The 17031-nt window shown below is 35.8% G+C and overlaps 1 protein-coding gene across 8 annotated transcripts in view; it reads left to right on the forward strand.

Moving 5' to 3' along the window:
* HUWE1 (HECT, UBA and WWE domain containing E3 ubiquitin protein ligase 1) overlaps nucleotides 1-17031 on the forward strand; it is a 152356-nt gene that overhangs the window by 40611 nt on the left and 94714 nt on the right. For all 8 annotated transcript variants that reach the window (XM_065916120.1, XM_065916121.1, XM_065916119.1 and 5 more), the window contains 3 exons: nucleotides 2867-2965; nucleotides 3776-3982; nucleotides 5353-5505. In XM_065916120.1, the coding sequence (XP_065772192.1) occupies nucleotides 2867-2965; nucleotides 3776-3982; nucleotides 5353-5505 (459 nt within the window). The remainder of the gene's footprint in view (nucleotides 1-2866; nucleotides 2966-3775; nucleotides 3983-5352; nucleotides 5506-17031) is intronic.

Consider the following 17031-nt stretch of genomic DNA (forward strand, 5'->3'; position numbering starts at 1 on the left):
TCAAATGAGACATATTTCCACACCTTGTACCACACACCATGAAGGTAGAGGAACAGTATATGCAATGGCTCTTTAGATTTTGGAGGCAGCATATGTCATGTTTACACATGCTGTTTTGATCCATATACTGGATAACTTTTGGGTGACAGTAATGTTTGGATCTAGAAAAGACTGCAAAAGTTTCAAGCTATGATGTAAACTGCCCTACTTCATGGACATTATGGTCTGGTAGATCCAGGTGTCTACCTTAATGTCAGCCGAAGGCACTATGTGATACCTCTGGCAAGCCCCAATAGGAGAATAACAGCTTAAGACCTAGGAGGTAGAGTTTGGCCATTAGAAATTGAAGTGGTATTGATAGTAGGCTCAAGTAGATTCAAAAGGCACAAGTTAACTGCATGAGCAGTTAGTTCACACTCCTATGTTACCTGTTTCTGCTGCTTCATACCTATCCCTCAACGTGTATGACTTAAAGAAAGAAAAGGTGCACATCTGGTTTGTGGAAGAATTTTGTGCCAAGAATTTTTAATGCCTTTAATTTTCGCAGAAATTTGAGATAGTTCTTAATGCTTACTTTAGAGAGAGGAAAGATATCAGACTTAGCTTTAAAAAAAATTTGCCCTTGAGCCCCTCTTGTTCCACGTTCAGTTTTGGCTGCTGAAAATGCCCCTAGTTTAAATCTCACAGCATTGCTAGATAAATAGGTTGTGTTAGTTTATTTTGTGAAAGAGGATATGGAGAGTCCAAGATGTAGCTTACCAACTACCTTAATTCTAAAGCCCACAGCCACCCAAGATGGACAGGTCATGGTGGAGAGTTCTGACAAAACGTGATCCACTGGAAAAGGGAATGGCAAACCACTTGAGTATTCTTGCTGTGAGAACCCCGTCAACAGTATGAAAAGGCAAAAAGAAATGACACTGAAAGATGAACTCCCCGAGTTGGTAGGTGCCCAATATGCTACTGGAGAAAAGTGGAGAAATAACTCCAGAAAGAATGAAGAGACAGTCCCAAAGCAAAAACAACGCCCAGTTGTTGATGTGACTGGTGATGGAAGTAAAGTCCAATGCTATAAAGAACAGTATAGCATAGGAATCTAGAGTGTTAGGTCCATGAATCAAGGTAAATTGGAAGTGGTCAAACAGGAGATGGCAAGAGGGAATATCGATATTGTAGGAATCAGTGAACTAAAATGGACTGGATTGGGTGAATTTAATTCAGATGATCATTATATCTGCTACTGTGGGCAAGAAACCCTTAGAAGAAATGGAGTAGCCCTCAAAGTCAACAAAAAGAGTCTGAAATGCAGTACTTGGGTGCAGTCTGAAAGATGACAGAATGATCTCTGTTCGTTTCCAAGGCAAACCATTCAGTATCACAGTAATCCAAGTCTGTGCCCCAACCAGGAATTTTGAAGAAGCTGAAGTTGAATGTTATATGAAGACCTGTAAGACCTTCTGGAACTAACACCCAAAAAAGATGTCCTTTTCATTATAGGGGATTGGAATGCAAAAGCTGAGAAGTCAGGAGATCTATAAAGAAAGCTGAGCGCCGAAGAATTGATGCTTTTGAACTGTGGTGTTGCAGAAGACTCTTGAAAGTCTCTTAAACTGCAAGGAGATCAAGCCAGTCAATCCTAAAGGAAATCAGTCCTGATATTCATTGAAACGATTGATGCTGAAGCTGCAACTCCAACACTTTGGCCACCTGATGCTGGGAAAGATTAAAGGCGGGAGGAGGAGACAACAGAAGATGAGAATGGTTGGATGGCATCACTGACTCTATCAAACATGAGTTTGATCAAGCTCCTGGAGTTCTTGAAGGACAGGGAAGCCTGGTCTGCTGCAGTCCATGGGGTCGCAAAGAATTGGACACGACAGAGCGACTGAATTGCCTGATGTTCTTTGTAACAGTATGCTGTCTCTCAACATTTACGCTCCTGTTATGTGAGATAAGTGCTTTATGTATGTGCAAACACTTGAGCGTCACATTTCCAAGGTAGTTCTTAAAAGGACTTTCTTCCTGATGAGAAAATTGTGGCTAAGAGGTTGGATTTGCCCATGATCAAACAACTTAGTAAACATTGAGCAAAAAACTGAACCCAGATTTGTTTGGTTCCAAATCTAGGCCCATTCACAACATACCATACTGTTTTGCAGAGTTAAATAGCAAGCATGATCACTTCCAGCTACCTTCCATTAATAGAAGCTTCTCTGTCCCTTCCCTGTCCCGCCCCCAGCCCCACCCCCCGCCATCCAGCTTTTGAAAACTTACTATGAACCCTGAATCCACACCTTGTTACCTGACGAGGTACCTGACAGGCCCTTTTATCAGTAAAAAGAGAGCTGGAATATATGGAAATGGGAACCACAAATAAGAATGGAGTCCTAGTTTTATTCAGTTCAGAAGGTCTTTGCCTCCTATAATTGGATGGCTTAATATTGTGAAAAATATAGTCAATGCTAATCTTCACCTTTGTGAATTCACTATGACTCCTCAGTGTTTCTCTATTTGTACATTTCTAGTCATTTTGGTTAACTTTCAGACCATGATACAGATTCCTTCATTTTGTTTTTATTGATATTTAGCTTGTTTCCTTTATTTCTTTTGTTTGTACCCTTCCAAGTAGTTTGTCTACAAGTTCATCCTGGTTTAAAAAAATAACACCAATGGCTTGTATCTTTATAAGGTTTCCATATTAATCTCAAATGGTTGTCTGGAAATTTTCCATTTTTCTTAAGTGCATTCTATCAAAAGTTTAATTGTTGTCTGTGTTGACATAAGGGTGTTTTTTTCCCCCTGTTCTTTGTCAATGTGTCTCCCTCATACCCCCAAACACCCTTTTGTGAATATCTGTTTTTCTCAGCCTGCAGACTGCAGAGCCTTAATAGACAAACTCAAAGTTTGTAATGATGAGCAACTTCTTTTGGAACTGCAACAGATCAAAACATGGAACATTGGAAAGGTATGTAAACCCATGCTCCCAAAAGAGAAACCATAATGAGATGACCTCATTCAGCAATTGCTTAATAAGCATCTAGTGTGTGTGTGTGTGTGTGTTTTGCACATCTCTAGACTGGTAATTTTAGCCTGTGAATGGTTACCAAGGAAATTTTGAAAGAAATGTAAAGGGAAAAATTTGCTCACTGAGGGTGAAGATTGCTTATACAGGTGATGATAAATAATCTCAACCACAAAATTCCTTTAGTTTAACTGACAATATGAGTTTGAGATAGTCTCAAGATTTTTACTTTTAGTTTAAAAGACTCTTCTTTTGGTAACTCTAATAAGAAGTACTTCAGATAAAATGGATTTTAGCAAAGAAAGTCCTTGTGTTTTTAGACCTCAGAGTATACCCAGAATTCTCTCTCTGAAGACCTGCTACAGAAATTTTGTGGTGCCTCCTGGTTAGAACATGTATGTTTTGATGAATAAAACAATGAACTCAGGGGGCTTCTCTGATGGCTCAGTGGTGAAGAGTCTGCCTGACAATGCAAGACACTCAAGTTCAATCCCTTACCCAGGAAGATCCCACATGCCAGAGGAAAAAAAGAGAAAAAAAAAAACAAATAATGAACTCAGGTTCATGTGGCTCAGAATATGATTTTTCTCATTGGTTTCTATATTAGTGGGGGATTGAAGAGAAGCAAAGGTGGGAGGTGAACTTGTCTACGTATTATGCTCAGCATCTATTGTAGCAAACCTCAGCTGCAAAGTACCCACACAGTACTTTTACCTTATTCTTATATATTCCTCTTTCTTTTCCCTTCTCCAGTGCGAGTTATATCACTGGGTGGATCTTTTGGACCGCTTCGATGGGATTCTGGCAGATGCTGGACAGACAGTGGAGAATATGTCATGGATGCTCGTGTGTGATAGGCCGGAAAAAGAACAACTGAAAATGCTTCTCTTGGCTGTGTTGAACTTCACAGCCTTACTCATTGAGTACAGCTTTTCCCGGCATCTGTATAGTTCCATAGAGGTAGGAGAGGTTTAAGCCTATACAATCTGTTCTTTACTAGAATTATTCATGTCCAGAATAGTGAAATTGTTATTTCTTTCTGATGATTCTTTCCTTTTCATTACGAAGTTCTGGGGTTTTCAGCATCAAAGACAATGGTAAGATGTTTCTTGGCTAAAGAAACCCTTCACAGGGTTGATGAGAAGGTTTTTTTTACTGTCAAATTCACCTCGTCTTTTAAGATTAAAGAAATTAATGAGAATGTAATACATGTATTGAAGTATTCTTGGGAATTTTCAGGAATTGATTTTTGTCCCAAGTTATCAGAGCAGCCCCAGATTACTTTAATACAACATAATTTGATTACCTTGACACATCACTGGACTTGGTGCTCTTCTAAGTTTTAGTGTGCTGCTTTTCAGCCTCTTTTCCCCTCTCCCCAAAATATATATTAATAGCATGCTATGTATTCTTAAAAGAGTATAGTGGGCATGGGAATTAGTGAACTTTTGAATTCATCAGGAATCAGTATAAGAAGCAGTACTCTTCCTTTAGCCTAACTTTAGAGTTTTTATTGCTGTTGATTTAGTGCCCTGTTGATTGTTGTGTTACTTTTCCTGTCTTCATTAAAGAACCAGAATCAGAACAAACAGGTAGAAAGTAAATAACTTAAGAAGAGAAATGGAATAACTGAACTAAAGATAGCACCTGAGCAGTCTGTTGAAGATGAAATAGATAAGTTGCAAAAGGAAATCCATAGCTTTCTGGATAATCAGCAGTCAGAAATGCTTTGGTTCATTTCCAACTAAATTACATACTGATTTTAACACTAACCGAATGTCTCAGTATATTGGTGAATTTTTATTGTATTGAAAAGAAAAAATAGTTACTCTTGGGTTATTGTTAAATACACTGTAACAGTTGTAAGTGCCACCGACTGTTATTTTTAGTTTCTATATAAAGAACCCTGTATTTTATCTAATTCCAATTTTATATTTGTTGTAAAGGATACAGAATGAGCAAAAATTATCTTACTCTACTTTTAGTCTAGTTGGAGACTTAATGTTTTGAGTTCTGCTGTATTAAAATACCACATTTGTCTCTTGTCATTGGTTTCTTGCTGTGGAGATGCCTATGTAATTTTGAACTTCTGTTTACATTTTTTTAACTTAAATTGGACTTTCATTCTGCCAGATTGTAAGCTTCTTGAGCATAAGATTGCATGTTGAGCTGCTCAAATATTTACAAATCTTTTTACATTGTTAAACTTCTTGATAGCTTTGTAATTGTTGATAAATCTATTACTTTGTTGGCGTTTCAAGTTTTCAAAGTCTTGTATGCCTGATACCATGAACCCCCCCACCCTCCCCCCACCTTTTTGTCCCCTGTAGCATTTGACAACTTTATTGGCTTCTTCTGATATGCAAGTGGTGCTGGCAGTCCTCAACCTTCTGTATGTGTTTAGCAAAAGATCAAATTATATCACACGCCTTGGATCTGACAAGAGAACCCCACTGCTAACCCGGCTGCAGCATTTGGCAGAGGTGAGTTGTGGGTGAAGAGTCAAAAGAGCACAAAATTTGGACCCTATTATTCCCTTTCACAGGTGTTTCTTGCAGTGTCAAAATGAATAGGAAGCCCTAAGTTAACTTTACTGGCCTAATTGAGAACTATCAGGGACCATTTAGAAGCTAAGTTCCCCCCAAAATCCTAGGAAGTATTCTCAATTTTATGAAGTAATTTTGAGAAATTTCATAGATCTTTGTTCAAAAAGAGAATCTCTCTTTGTTCAAAAATGCCACTTCTCTTCTGGAAAGAAAGTTTAGAATCAGATTCTACTTGGAAGGAAATACTGGCTGCAAAAATCTGGATTTTGAGTCCTGGCCTACCTACCTTATTAGTTCTGATAGCAGTTTTTTCATCTGAGAATTTAGTTATGTCTACCTTAAGAGTATTTTCAGAATAAAATGTAGGGTTCTTAGTGCTATGATGTGGTGGTAGTAATTGTTATTGAAGGCAAAAAACACTCATGTTAGAAGTTCAGCTTAGTCAAACTGTTGTCTACTATTCCTAGGGACAAATTGATAATACATAACTAAGATTTGAGAGATAACCATTGCTAGAAAGGTTTCTTGGAAGAAAATTGATAGGGCTAACTTTTTATTAATAAAAGCAGAATATAAAGTTACCTCACAAGTCATAAAACTCGAGTTTCAGGTTAGTTTTAGGTGTGTGGTTACTTAAAAATCATTTCTGCATGATTATAAATATAACACAAAAATTCTAGGATGTATAGGAAACTTTATAAAAAGAATAGTCACCAGTTATTCATCTAGATGTAGCCTCCCTTAAAATTTGAGCATATTTTCTTGGATTTGCAAAGATGAGATTTTTTTAACCATTTCTCATTGAAGTTTTTTAGTGACTCAGTTAACTCAGTGATGTGAGCCAGTTGTTAATATGCACAGATATTACTGAACTAAAAATGTAGCAGAGGTACTCCAAGAAGTCTTGAATCTGTTAAAAACCAGTTGGTTTGGTTTTTATGAGGGTCTGGGACACTGATTCTCAGACTTGGCCATGCATGAGAAAGAATTGATTTATTAAAGCATAGGTTAGGGCCTGGTAATATGCATTGCTAACAAGTTTTCAGGTGAGGCTACTGGTCCAAAACATTGGTATAGTCTATCCTATTGGGTAAAGTTGCAGAATCTTAACCAGATTCTTATAGTTGCATTCCAAAGGCATCAAGACCTTTTCCCCTGATGTCTGTTTTTTCCCCATTCTCTAGCAAATCCCATCTAGTGAGGTAGTATCAAATATGCTATGTGTTCTTAATTGCCAGGATCACATGGTGACTCTGGTAGGTGAGGACAGTGAGATTCAGAAGTTACATTACTTTTAGGAAAAGCCTATGAACTTTTAGCCAAAGTGTGCGATGTGATATCTGCTCTTTCTAGTGTTGATTATGGTTTTTATCCCAAACATGGGTGTCAGCCTGAAACTCAGCTCCTTGAATCCACATCTTCCACTTGATAACATTCAAGAAGTATATGACTAATCCTGTGCTGGATCTAGTGTGTAAAACATGTTCTTTTTTTTCTTTTTTTTTTTTTAAAAAAAAACCTCACATGGTAGTTGAGAAAGTGATATATATGTATAATTAAAAGGACAAAGAACTAGTTATTCTGAGTAGTACTAGCTAATATGTACCCTGGAATCTTAAACATTCCATAGATTTATCTTGGTGGCATATATTTTTATCATATTTTTATCATAATAAAAATATATGCTCAGTATTTTAACATTTTGGAAATATACAGAAGAAAATTTATAATGATATATGTATCTGCTCATCATTTTGGTACATTAGTCTTCAGGCATATTTCTTTACATATCTGAATGCATGTAAGTAACTTTATATCCTGCTTTATTTACTTAATGTACTAGTATCCAGTGTTTTCCCATATTAACTTTACATAATTTTGTGAGAAATGTTTCTTTGTATTTGATAATGGTAACATCTCAGATATGTCACAACATCGCAGACTTTAATGAATCAGGTTTGGCTTGACATGGTCTTTTAAGGATCCCAGCTTACTACAACTTTCTTGTTGTTGGTGCTTGAGTCTTATTAGATCACAAAAGATAGAAAAATTTGTGGATGACAATATTAGTAGAAGTATTCTAAAACAGGTAGTTGTGACAACAGAAGAAACAGAAGGAAAGTAATTGTGAAGATGTATATAGCCTTTCAAGCTTATTCTGTCTTGCAAATGCAGATCATTGCTTTGACTTACCTGTCACCTGTAAGTACCATCAGGTGTCTATATATCCCTTATCCTCACAGTTTTCAGCAAATTCCTTATTTCTTCAATGGAAGTCTGGGGAATAATGAAGAAAATATTGAAAATGGAATGAGGAAGTACTTTTCCTATTGTTAGTCTTTTTTTATAAAGCTAAAAGAAGTTAAACTTGTATAGTAATGATAATGGAAAGTTTCCAAATATAGATGTAACATGTAAGAATTGCTAAGCTTAACCATTTCTAGCTTTTGATATAAAGTGAGACTTGGAACTGTTCCTTTTACTTGAATACTTAGAGGCCATTGTAGGTTTTCTAATTGGCCTAATTACAATATTGTTGTGTCTCATGGAATAGAGAAGCCTGAGGAGAGGGAGAGAGATGCCAATCAGAACACACATTTTTTTTTCCATTAAATTTGCCATCTTGTAGGGGTGTGATTCATGGCACCCCAAAACAATGACAGTTGTAATAGCAACTATCACTGATCACAGATCATCATAACAAATGTAATGATGAAAAAGTTGGAAATATTGCTGTAATTACCAAATGACACACAGAGACATGAAGTGAGCAAATGTTGGAAAAATGAAGAATAAGCATGAGAGAGCAAGAACAAAGTCCAAATTTGCTTTAATTGATTCTGTTTTTCTATTTTGTTTCATTTATCTCTACTCCACTTTTACTATTTCCTTCTTTCTGTTTGCTTTGGGTTTAGTTTGCTGGACTGTTAGGGTACTGATTTGAAATTTTTCTTTCTTACCAATAAATAGTGGCAATGAACAACTGTAAATTTCCCTCTGTATAGTGTTTTATCACAGAAGGTATAGTCCATGAGTTTTGATATGAAATGTTCTCATTTTCATTCATCTCAAGGAATATTCTAATTTCCCTTTTGATTTCTTCTTTTACCCATTGTTTGTTAAGAGTGTATTGTTTAGTTTCCATGTGTTTGTGAATTTTCCAGATTTCCTTCTGCTACATATTTCTAATTTCTTTCCATTGTCACTGGATATGATACTTTGTACGATTTTATTTTATTTTTTTAAATTTCTTAGTTTGTATTGTGGCTTAACCTGTGGTCTATGTGAGAGACTGTTAATTCTTTGTACTTTAGAAGAATGTATATTCTGCTGTTTGTTAGGTAGATTGTTCCATATATATATATACACACACACACACACACACATATATATGCATGTACACATATGTGTATATATGTATATATCTGTTAGGTCTAGTTGATTTAATGTTCAAGTCTTATATTTCTTTGTTTTATCTTTTGTCTAGTTATTTATGTGTTCCCTGTGTATTACAACTAACATCTTCATTAATGAACTGTTTAACTTAATACCAACTTAGTTTTTTTTTCCATTTATTTTTATTAGTTGGAGGCTAATTACTTTACAATATTGTAGTGGTTTTTGTCATACATTGACATGAATCAGCCATGGATTTATATGTATTCCCCATCCCGATCCCCCCTCCCACCTCCCTCTCCACCCAGTTCCTCTGGGTCTTCCCAGTGCACCAGGCCGGAGCACTTGTCTCATGCATCCAATCTGGGCTGGTGATCTGTTTCACCCTAGATAATATACATGTTTTGATGCTGTTCTCTCGAAACATCCCACCCTCGCCTTCTTCCACAGAGTCCAAAAGTCTGTTCTGTACATCTGTGTCTCTTTTTCTGTTTTGCATATAGGGTTATCGTTACCATCTTTCTAAATTCCATATATATGCGTTAGTACCAACTTAGTTTTAAAGCGTTAGTACCAACCTAGTTTTAAGAGTAGACAAAAAGTTTCCTCCTATATAGCACTTTCCTCTCACTTTATGTTGTTGTTACAAATTACACCTTTATATATTGTGTGTCTATTAACTATTTTATAGTTATAAAACACACAGAACAAAAAGGAATTACAAACCAAAAATAATTATGCATTATACTTACCTGTGTAGTTAATTTACTGGTGTTCTTAATTTCTTCATATAGAGTCAGGTTACTATGGCATATCCTTTGATATCTGCTCTCTTAGCATTTCTTATAGGCAGGTCTACTAGCAACAAACTGTCAGCTTTTATCTGAGAAAATATTAATTTCTCCTACATTTATGAAGGATAATTGTGCAAGTTATAGAATTCTAATTAGCAGTTACTTTCTTTCAGTACTTTGAATGTGTTTTCCCACTTCATTCTGGCACCTATGGTTTCTGATGAGAAATCAGCTGTGAGGATCCCTTGTATATAACAAATCACATCTTGCTTGCTGCCTTCAAGTTTATTCTGTCTTGGTCTTTGAAATTTTGATTATGTCTATTTGTGAATCTGTATTTTTATCCTATTGAAATTCATTGAGCTTCTTGGGTTTGTAGATTCATGTCTCTTGTCAAATTTGAGATGTTTTGGCTATTATTTCTTTTAAGTAATCTCTTTGCCTTTCTCTCTTCTCCTTGGACTCCCATTTTGTATATGTTGGTATACTTGATGAAGTCCCACAGAACTCTTAACCTACATTTACTTTTTTCTGTCTGCTCCTCAGACTGGATAATCTGAATAGACCTATCTTCAGGCTCATTGATTTTTTTTCACCTTCCAATATTTATTTTCAAATAAATTTGTCAGAATTTTTACAAAAGTATTAGATTGGCGCAAAAGTAATTGTGGTTTGAGACCGTGAATTTTAAATCATTATAACTAGTCTCAAACACATCTTTGTTCATCAAAGTGGGAACCATTACAATCAACATATTTTTGCCAACAAGAAATAAGTTTGTTTATTCCTGTAGCATAAACATTCATGCTTCAGGATTCAGAGAACTCTTGGAAAGCATTTTCTGCATCCTGCTGGTTGAGGAAGCGTTTTCACTGCAAAAAGTTGTCAAGATGCTGAAGAAAGTCAGGTGAATATGGTGGATGAGGCAAAATTTTCTAGCCAAATTCGTTCAACTTTTGGTTGTGTGACATGCGGTTGGGCATTGTCGTGGAGAAGAATTGGAGCCTTTCTGTTGACCAGTGCAGGCTACAGACTTTACAGTTTTGGGTGCATCTTGTTGATTTGCTGAGCATGATGTAATGCTCAGATGTAATGGTTACAGTGGGATTCCGAATGCTGTAGTGGACCACCAGACAGTGACCATGACCTTTTTTGGTGTAAGTTTGGCTTTGGGATGAGGTTTGGAGCTTCTCAATTCAACCACTGAGCTGATCATCTCCAGTTGTTTGTTAAACTGTAGTTTTTGTCGCTTGTTACAATCTGAGAAATGGTTTGTCATTGTTGCATAGAATAAGAGAAGACACTTCAAAACAATGTGTTTTTTTTTTTAATTTTTGGTCAGCTCATGAGGCACCCACTTAAGGAGTTTTGTCACCTTTCCAGTTTGCTTCAAATGCTGAATGAACGTCGAATGGTTAATGTTTTCTTTGGCAGCTTCTCTTGTAGTTGTAAGAGGATCAATTTCAGTGATTGCTCTCAATCGGTTGTTGTCAACTTCCAATGGCTGTCTACTGCGATCCTCATCTTCAACACTCTCATCCTCTCTGTAGAACTTCTTGAACCACCGCTACACTGTACATTCCCTAGCAGTTCCTGGGCCAAATGCATTGTCAATGTTGAGTTGTTTCTGCTGCTTTACAACCCATTTTGAACTCAAATAAGAAAATCACTTAAATATGCTTTTTGTCTAAAATCATTTCCATAGTCCAAACTAAATATAAAATAAACAGCAAGAAATAAATCATTAGCAAAAAAATATAAAGTGAGAAAAGCACATTAAAATGGTGTATAACATTACGACATTTATTTTAGAATGTATTCTGATATCAAACAGCAGATTTTAGCAATGTGAAAACCACAATTACGTTTGCATCAAACTAATAATACATGTTCAGTGTTGAAAATTAAGAACACAAAAGAAAATTTTAATGAAAATAACAGTAATCCTCGGCTCTCACCATGTAGATAAAATAACATTGTGTTTCATATGCTGCTTTTCCCATCATGTAACCTATGGTGAGTATTTTCCCACAGTGTTAAGATTTTTAAAGATTGGACAACAGTCTTAGTTTCCAAGCCACCCTCCTGGTCCTCCATTGATTGGTGCCCTTGACTGGTGCCTTCTCTTTTGCTGCCTCCAAGTGTTGGAGTGGCTTAGTGCTTCACCCCAGATTCTGTCTCTTATCCATTTATATTCTGCCTATGTGATCTTGCCCAGTTTCATGGTTTTAAGGGCCATTGACTCCCAAAATTACGTGATTTCTTTGAACCTCAAGCTTGTATGTTTACTGGCTTCTAAACATCTCTACTGGATATTAATTGTAATGTGTACAAAATCAAACATGACCACCTCTTACATGTCTTTCCCCAATACTCAATCCATTTCAGATACCGCACCCTTGCTTTCCTAGATGGTGCCAGGCACACTCTTGCTCCAAGGCCTCCGTGCAGCTATTTCCCCAGTTGTCTCTATGACTTGCTCCCTCATCTTCTTTTAAGTATTAAAAACCACTATCTCAGTGACGTCTTCCTACCATCCTATTTTAAAATCAGAACACTTTCCATATTCCCTATTACACTTTGCTTCATTTTTCTCTGTAGCACATATTACCATCACATTCATTTATTCATTCTCCGTGCTTAAATCTGCTGTTGAACCACTTAGTGAAATTTTCATTTCTATTACTGTGCTTTAGCTACAGAATTTCTATTTACTTCCTTTTTTTAAAATAACTTCTTATTGGCAGTCTTTATTTGATGAGACATCATTCTCATGGTTTCCTTTAGTTCTTTGTATAAGATTTGGTTTAGCTCTTTAAGCATATTCAAAGTAGACTATTTAAAGTCTTTGCCTAAATCCAATGACTGAACTTCTTCAGGAATTAATTCAACTAATTTTTTTCCAGTTTTATAGGGATATATAAACCCATATGAACTTTTTGGCTAACCCAGTGATTGCAATAAAGCATTGTGTGACTTTAAGGTATACAACATGATGATTTGTTACACTTGTATATTGAAAAGTGATCACAACAGTAGGATTAATTAACATCTCCATCACCTCACATAATTACCATTTCCTTTTTTGTAGTGAGAATATTTAAGATTTATTCTTTTAGCAATTTTAAAGTGTATAGTACAGTATTACCTATAATCACTATGCTATAAGTTAGATCCCCTGATGTTTTTCATTATATAATTGGAAGTTGGTGCAATTTGACCAACATCTCCCCTTTTCCCCCAATCCCTAGCAACCACCATTCTAAGCTCTTTCTTTGTGGTCAGCTTTTGTAGATTCCATGTATAAGTGATACTATACAGTAGTTGTCTGTCTCTGATTTACTTCACTTATTAGAATGCCCTCAAGGTCCATCCATGTTTGTCTCAAAAGGTGAGATTTCCTGGTTTCTCATGGCTGAGAAATGAGGTGTTCTCATTGTGTGTGTGTGTGTGTGTGTGTGTGTGTGTGTGTGTGTTTGTGTTTACATACATGTATTTTACACACATAAATTTTTTTACACACATATATGCCACATCTTTATCCATTCATCCATAGATGGGTATGTATATAGTTTCCATACCTTAGCTACTGTGAACAATTTTGCAATAAAAATTGGAGTGAAGATATCTCTTTTTCCTGATTTCCTTTCCTTTGGATAGATAGCCAGAACTGGAATTGCTGAATCATAATAGTTCCGTTTTTAATTTTTTGAGGAACTGCTGTACTGTTTTCTGTAGAGGCTATTTGTTGTTGTTGTTCAGTGACTGAGTCATGTCCAGTCTTTGTGATCACATGGACTGATAGATAGATAGAGGCTATACCAATTTTTATTCCCACCAACAGTGCACAAACATCCTCTTTTCTCCAAATACTTGCCAGTACTTGTTATCTCTTGTCTTATTGAAAATGGCCAGTCTCTCAGGTGTGAGGTGATATATCACTGTGGTTATGATTAGCATCTCCCTGATAACTAGTGATATTTAGCACCATTTCATGTAACTACTGGCCATTTGTGTATTGTCTTTGAAAAGATGTCTGTTTAATTCCTGTGTCCATTTTATTTATTTATTTTTTAAAGAGATGAAGATAAATTTTATTTTTTAAAACAACTATTACAATAGAGGAAAAGAGACTGCAGTATAGAAGTGGGTTTAATTCTGAATGCAGAATGGGCATTTGCAGCCAAGGAGCAGGATTGGGGTGGGCACAGTGGGTGGAGTTATTAAGAGGAAGTGTCAGGGGTAGGGGAGATTCTGGTTCCCCTGACTTAACTGGTTTCTTGCTGAAACTAGATTCTACAGGGAAGGACCCAGAAAAGCCCAAATTTGAGGACTCGCTGAGAAAATTGCTCACAGGAGCCTGAGCAAATTTGGGTCAAAGAGAGTCTTTGTCAAGACCTAGGATCTGAGTTCAGGGAAGGAAGCGGGGGAGTGTAGGGGATTGAATGGTAGTCCCCAAAAGGATATGCCCATGCCCTAAACCCCAGAACCTCTGACTATGAAAGAGTCTTTGCAGATGTAATTAAGAATCTTAAGATCATCCTGGATTATCTGAGTGAGCTTAAATCCAATAACAAGCATCCTTATAAGAGACAAAAGAGAAGGAAACACAGACAGACAAGTCCATGTGAAAACAGAGGCACCTCTGCCCATTTTAAGATCAGATGGTTGGTTTTTGTTACTGTTACTCAGCTGTATGAGTTCTTTATATTTTGGATAGTAATTTCTTTTCAGATATAATGGTTTGCAAATATTTTCTCCTGTTGTGCAGATTATCTGTCCATTTTGATTGTTTCTTTTGCTATGCTAAAATGTTTTAGTTTGATTCAGTCTCCTTTATTTTTGCCCTTGTTGCTTTTGGTATCATGTCCAAAAAATTGTCACCAAAACCAGTGTCAGTGTGCTTTTACTCATGTTTACTTTTAGGAGCTTTATGGTTTCAGGTCTTATATTAAAGTCTTTCATTCATTTCAGGTTAATTTTTTTAGTGGTATAAGATAGGGGTCCAACTTCATTTTTTTTTCCCTGTATGTTAGTTTTCTCAGCACCATTTATTGAAGAGACTGTACTTTCCCCATTGATTATTGGCTCCCTTTGAAATATTATTTGACTTTGTGTGTGTGGATTTATTTCTCTGTTCTTGATTATGTTCCGTTGGGCTATGTGTGTTTTTTATGCTAATACCATACTGTTGATTACTATAGCTTTGTAATGGTATTTGAAATCAGGAAGTACAATATCTGTAGCTTTGTTCTGTCTCAGGATTGCTTTAGTTATTTGGGGTCTTCTGTATTCCATATAAATTTGAGGATTGTTTTTCCTGTTTCTAGGGAAACTGTCATTGGATTTTTGAAAGTAATTAAAATTTATACATTACTCTCAGTTCTATGGACATTTTGACAATACTAATTTTTCCAGTCCATGAACATTGGATATTTGTCTCTTCTTTAATTCCTTTCATCAGTGTTTTGTAGTTTTCAGTGTACAGATTTTACCTCCTTGGTAAAATTTATTTCTAAGTATTTTACTTTTTTTTATGGTATTGTAAATGGGATTGTTCTACTTTTTCAGATAGTGTATGGAAATATAACTGATTTCTGTATGTTAATTTTGTATCCTGCAACTTTACTGAATTTATTCTAAGTTTTTGGGTGGCTCCTTGGGGATTTTCTGTGTATCATTTGCAAGTGAAAACAGGACTTGACTTCTTTCTTTCTGAATTGTATGTCTTTTTTCTCTGGCTAGAATTTCCAGTATTGTGCTGAATTTCCAGTGCTGTGTTCCACTATTGTGAGTGGTTAGAATGAACACCTTGTCCTGTTCCTGATCTTAAAAGGAAAGGTTTCAGCCTTTCATCGTTGAGTATGCTGTTAACTGTGGGCTTGTCATATGTGCCCTTTATCGTGTTTAGGTATGTTCTCACCATACCCCGTTTTTGGGGTTTTATTATGAAAGGATATTGAACTTTGTCATTACTTTTTTCTACAACTTCTGAGCTAATGTGATTAGCTCATGTGATTTTTGTCTTTCATTTTCTTAATGTGATATCACATTTATTGATTTGCATGTGTTGAAACATCTTTGCACCCCAGGGATAAATCTCACTTAAATTGGGATCTGTGTTCCTTTTAAAGTGCTGTTAAATTTGAGTTCCTGGTAGTTTACTGAGGACTTTTGCAAGTTTGTACATCAGGGGTATTGGCCTCTAGTTTTCTGTTCGTGTATTGTCCTTATCTGGCTTTGATATGAGGGTAACTTTGGCCAAACAATGGCGATTTTCCCAATTACCAGTTGAAAAGTGTTCCTCCTTCAATCATTTGGTAAAAATTTGAGAAAGATTGGTTATTCTTTAAATGTTTCACCAGGGAAACCATTTGGTCCTGGAATTTTCTCTTGGGGGTCTTTTTGATTACTGACTCAATCTGTTTATTCATTATTGGTCTCTTCATACTTTCTGTTCTCCATGATTCTGTTTTGGTTATATATTTCTAGGAGTTCTATCCAATTCTTCTAGGTTATCCAGTTTGTTGGCATTTTGTTCCTAGTAGTCTCTTAGTGATCCTTTGTATCTGTGGTATCAGTTGTGATGTCTCTTCTTTTGTTTCTGATTTTATTTATTTGGGTCTTCAGCCTTTTTTTCAGTCTAGCTAAAGTTTTGAAACTATTTTGTTGAGTAGTTTTTTAAAAGTTCTTACTTTCATTAATCTTTTCTGTGGTTTTTCTAGTCTCTATTTCATTTATTTCTGCTCTGATTTTTGTTCCTTTCTTCTACTAACTCTGGACTTAGTTCATTCTTTTTCAAGTTGAGGTATAAAATTAGGTTGTTTGAGATATTTCTTAATGTAGGCATTTATTTCCTATAAACTTCCCTCTTGAAGTACTTTTGGTGCATCCTATTCATTGTGATATTTTGTGTTTTTATTTGCCTCAAGATATTTTTAATTTCCCTTTTGATTTCTTCCTTCGACCCTTTGGTTGTTCAGGAGTGTATTGCTTAATTTCCAGATTTTTGTGAATCTTTCCAGTTTTCTTTCTGTAACTGATTTCCAGTTTCATACTATTAGGGTCCAGAAAAATATTTGGTATGATTTCAGTCTTAAATTTGTTAAGACTTGTTTTATGACCTATCATATAATCTCTCTAGGAGAATGTTCCATGTGGGTTTGAGAAGAGTGTATTCTCCTGTTGAATAAATGTTATACATATGCCTACAAGGGCCATTGGTCTAAAGTAGAGTTCAAATCCAATGTTTCCTTCTTGATTTTTCTCTCAG

The sequence above is a fragment of the Muntiacus reevesi genome, chromosome X (assembly GCF_963930625.1).
Source record: "Muntiacus reevesi chromosome X, mMunRee1.1, whole genome shotgun sequence".
Lineage (NCBI taxonomy): Eukaryota > Metazoa > Chordata > Mammalia > Artiodactyla > Cervidae > Muntiacus > Muntiacus reevesi.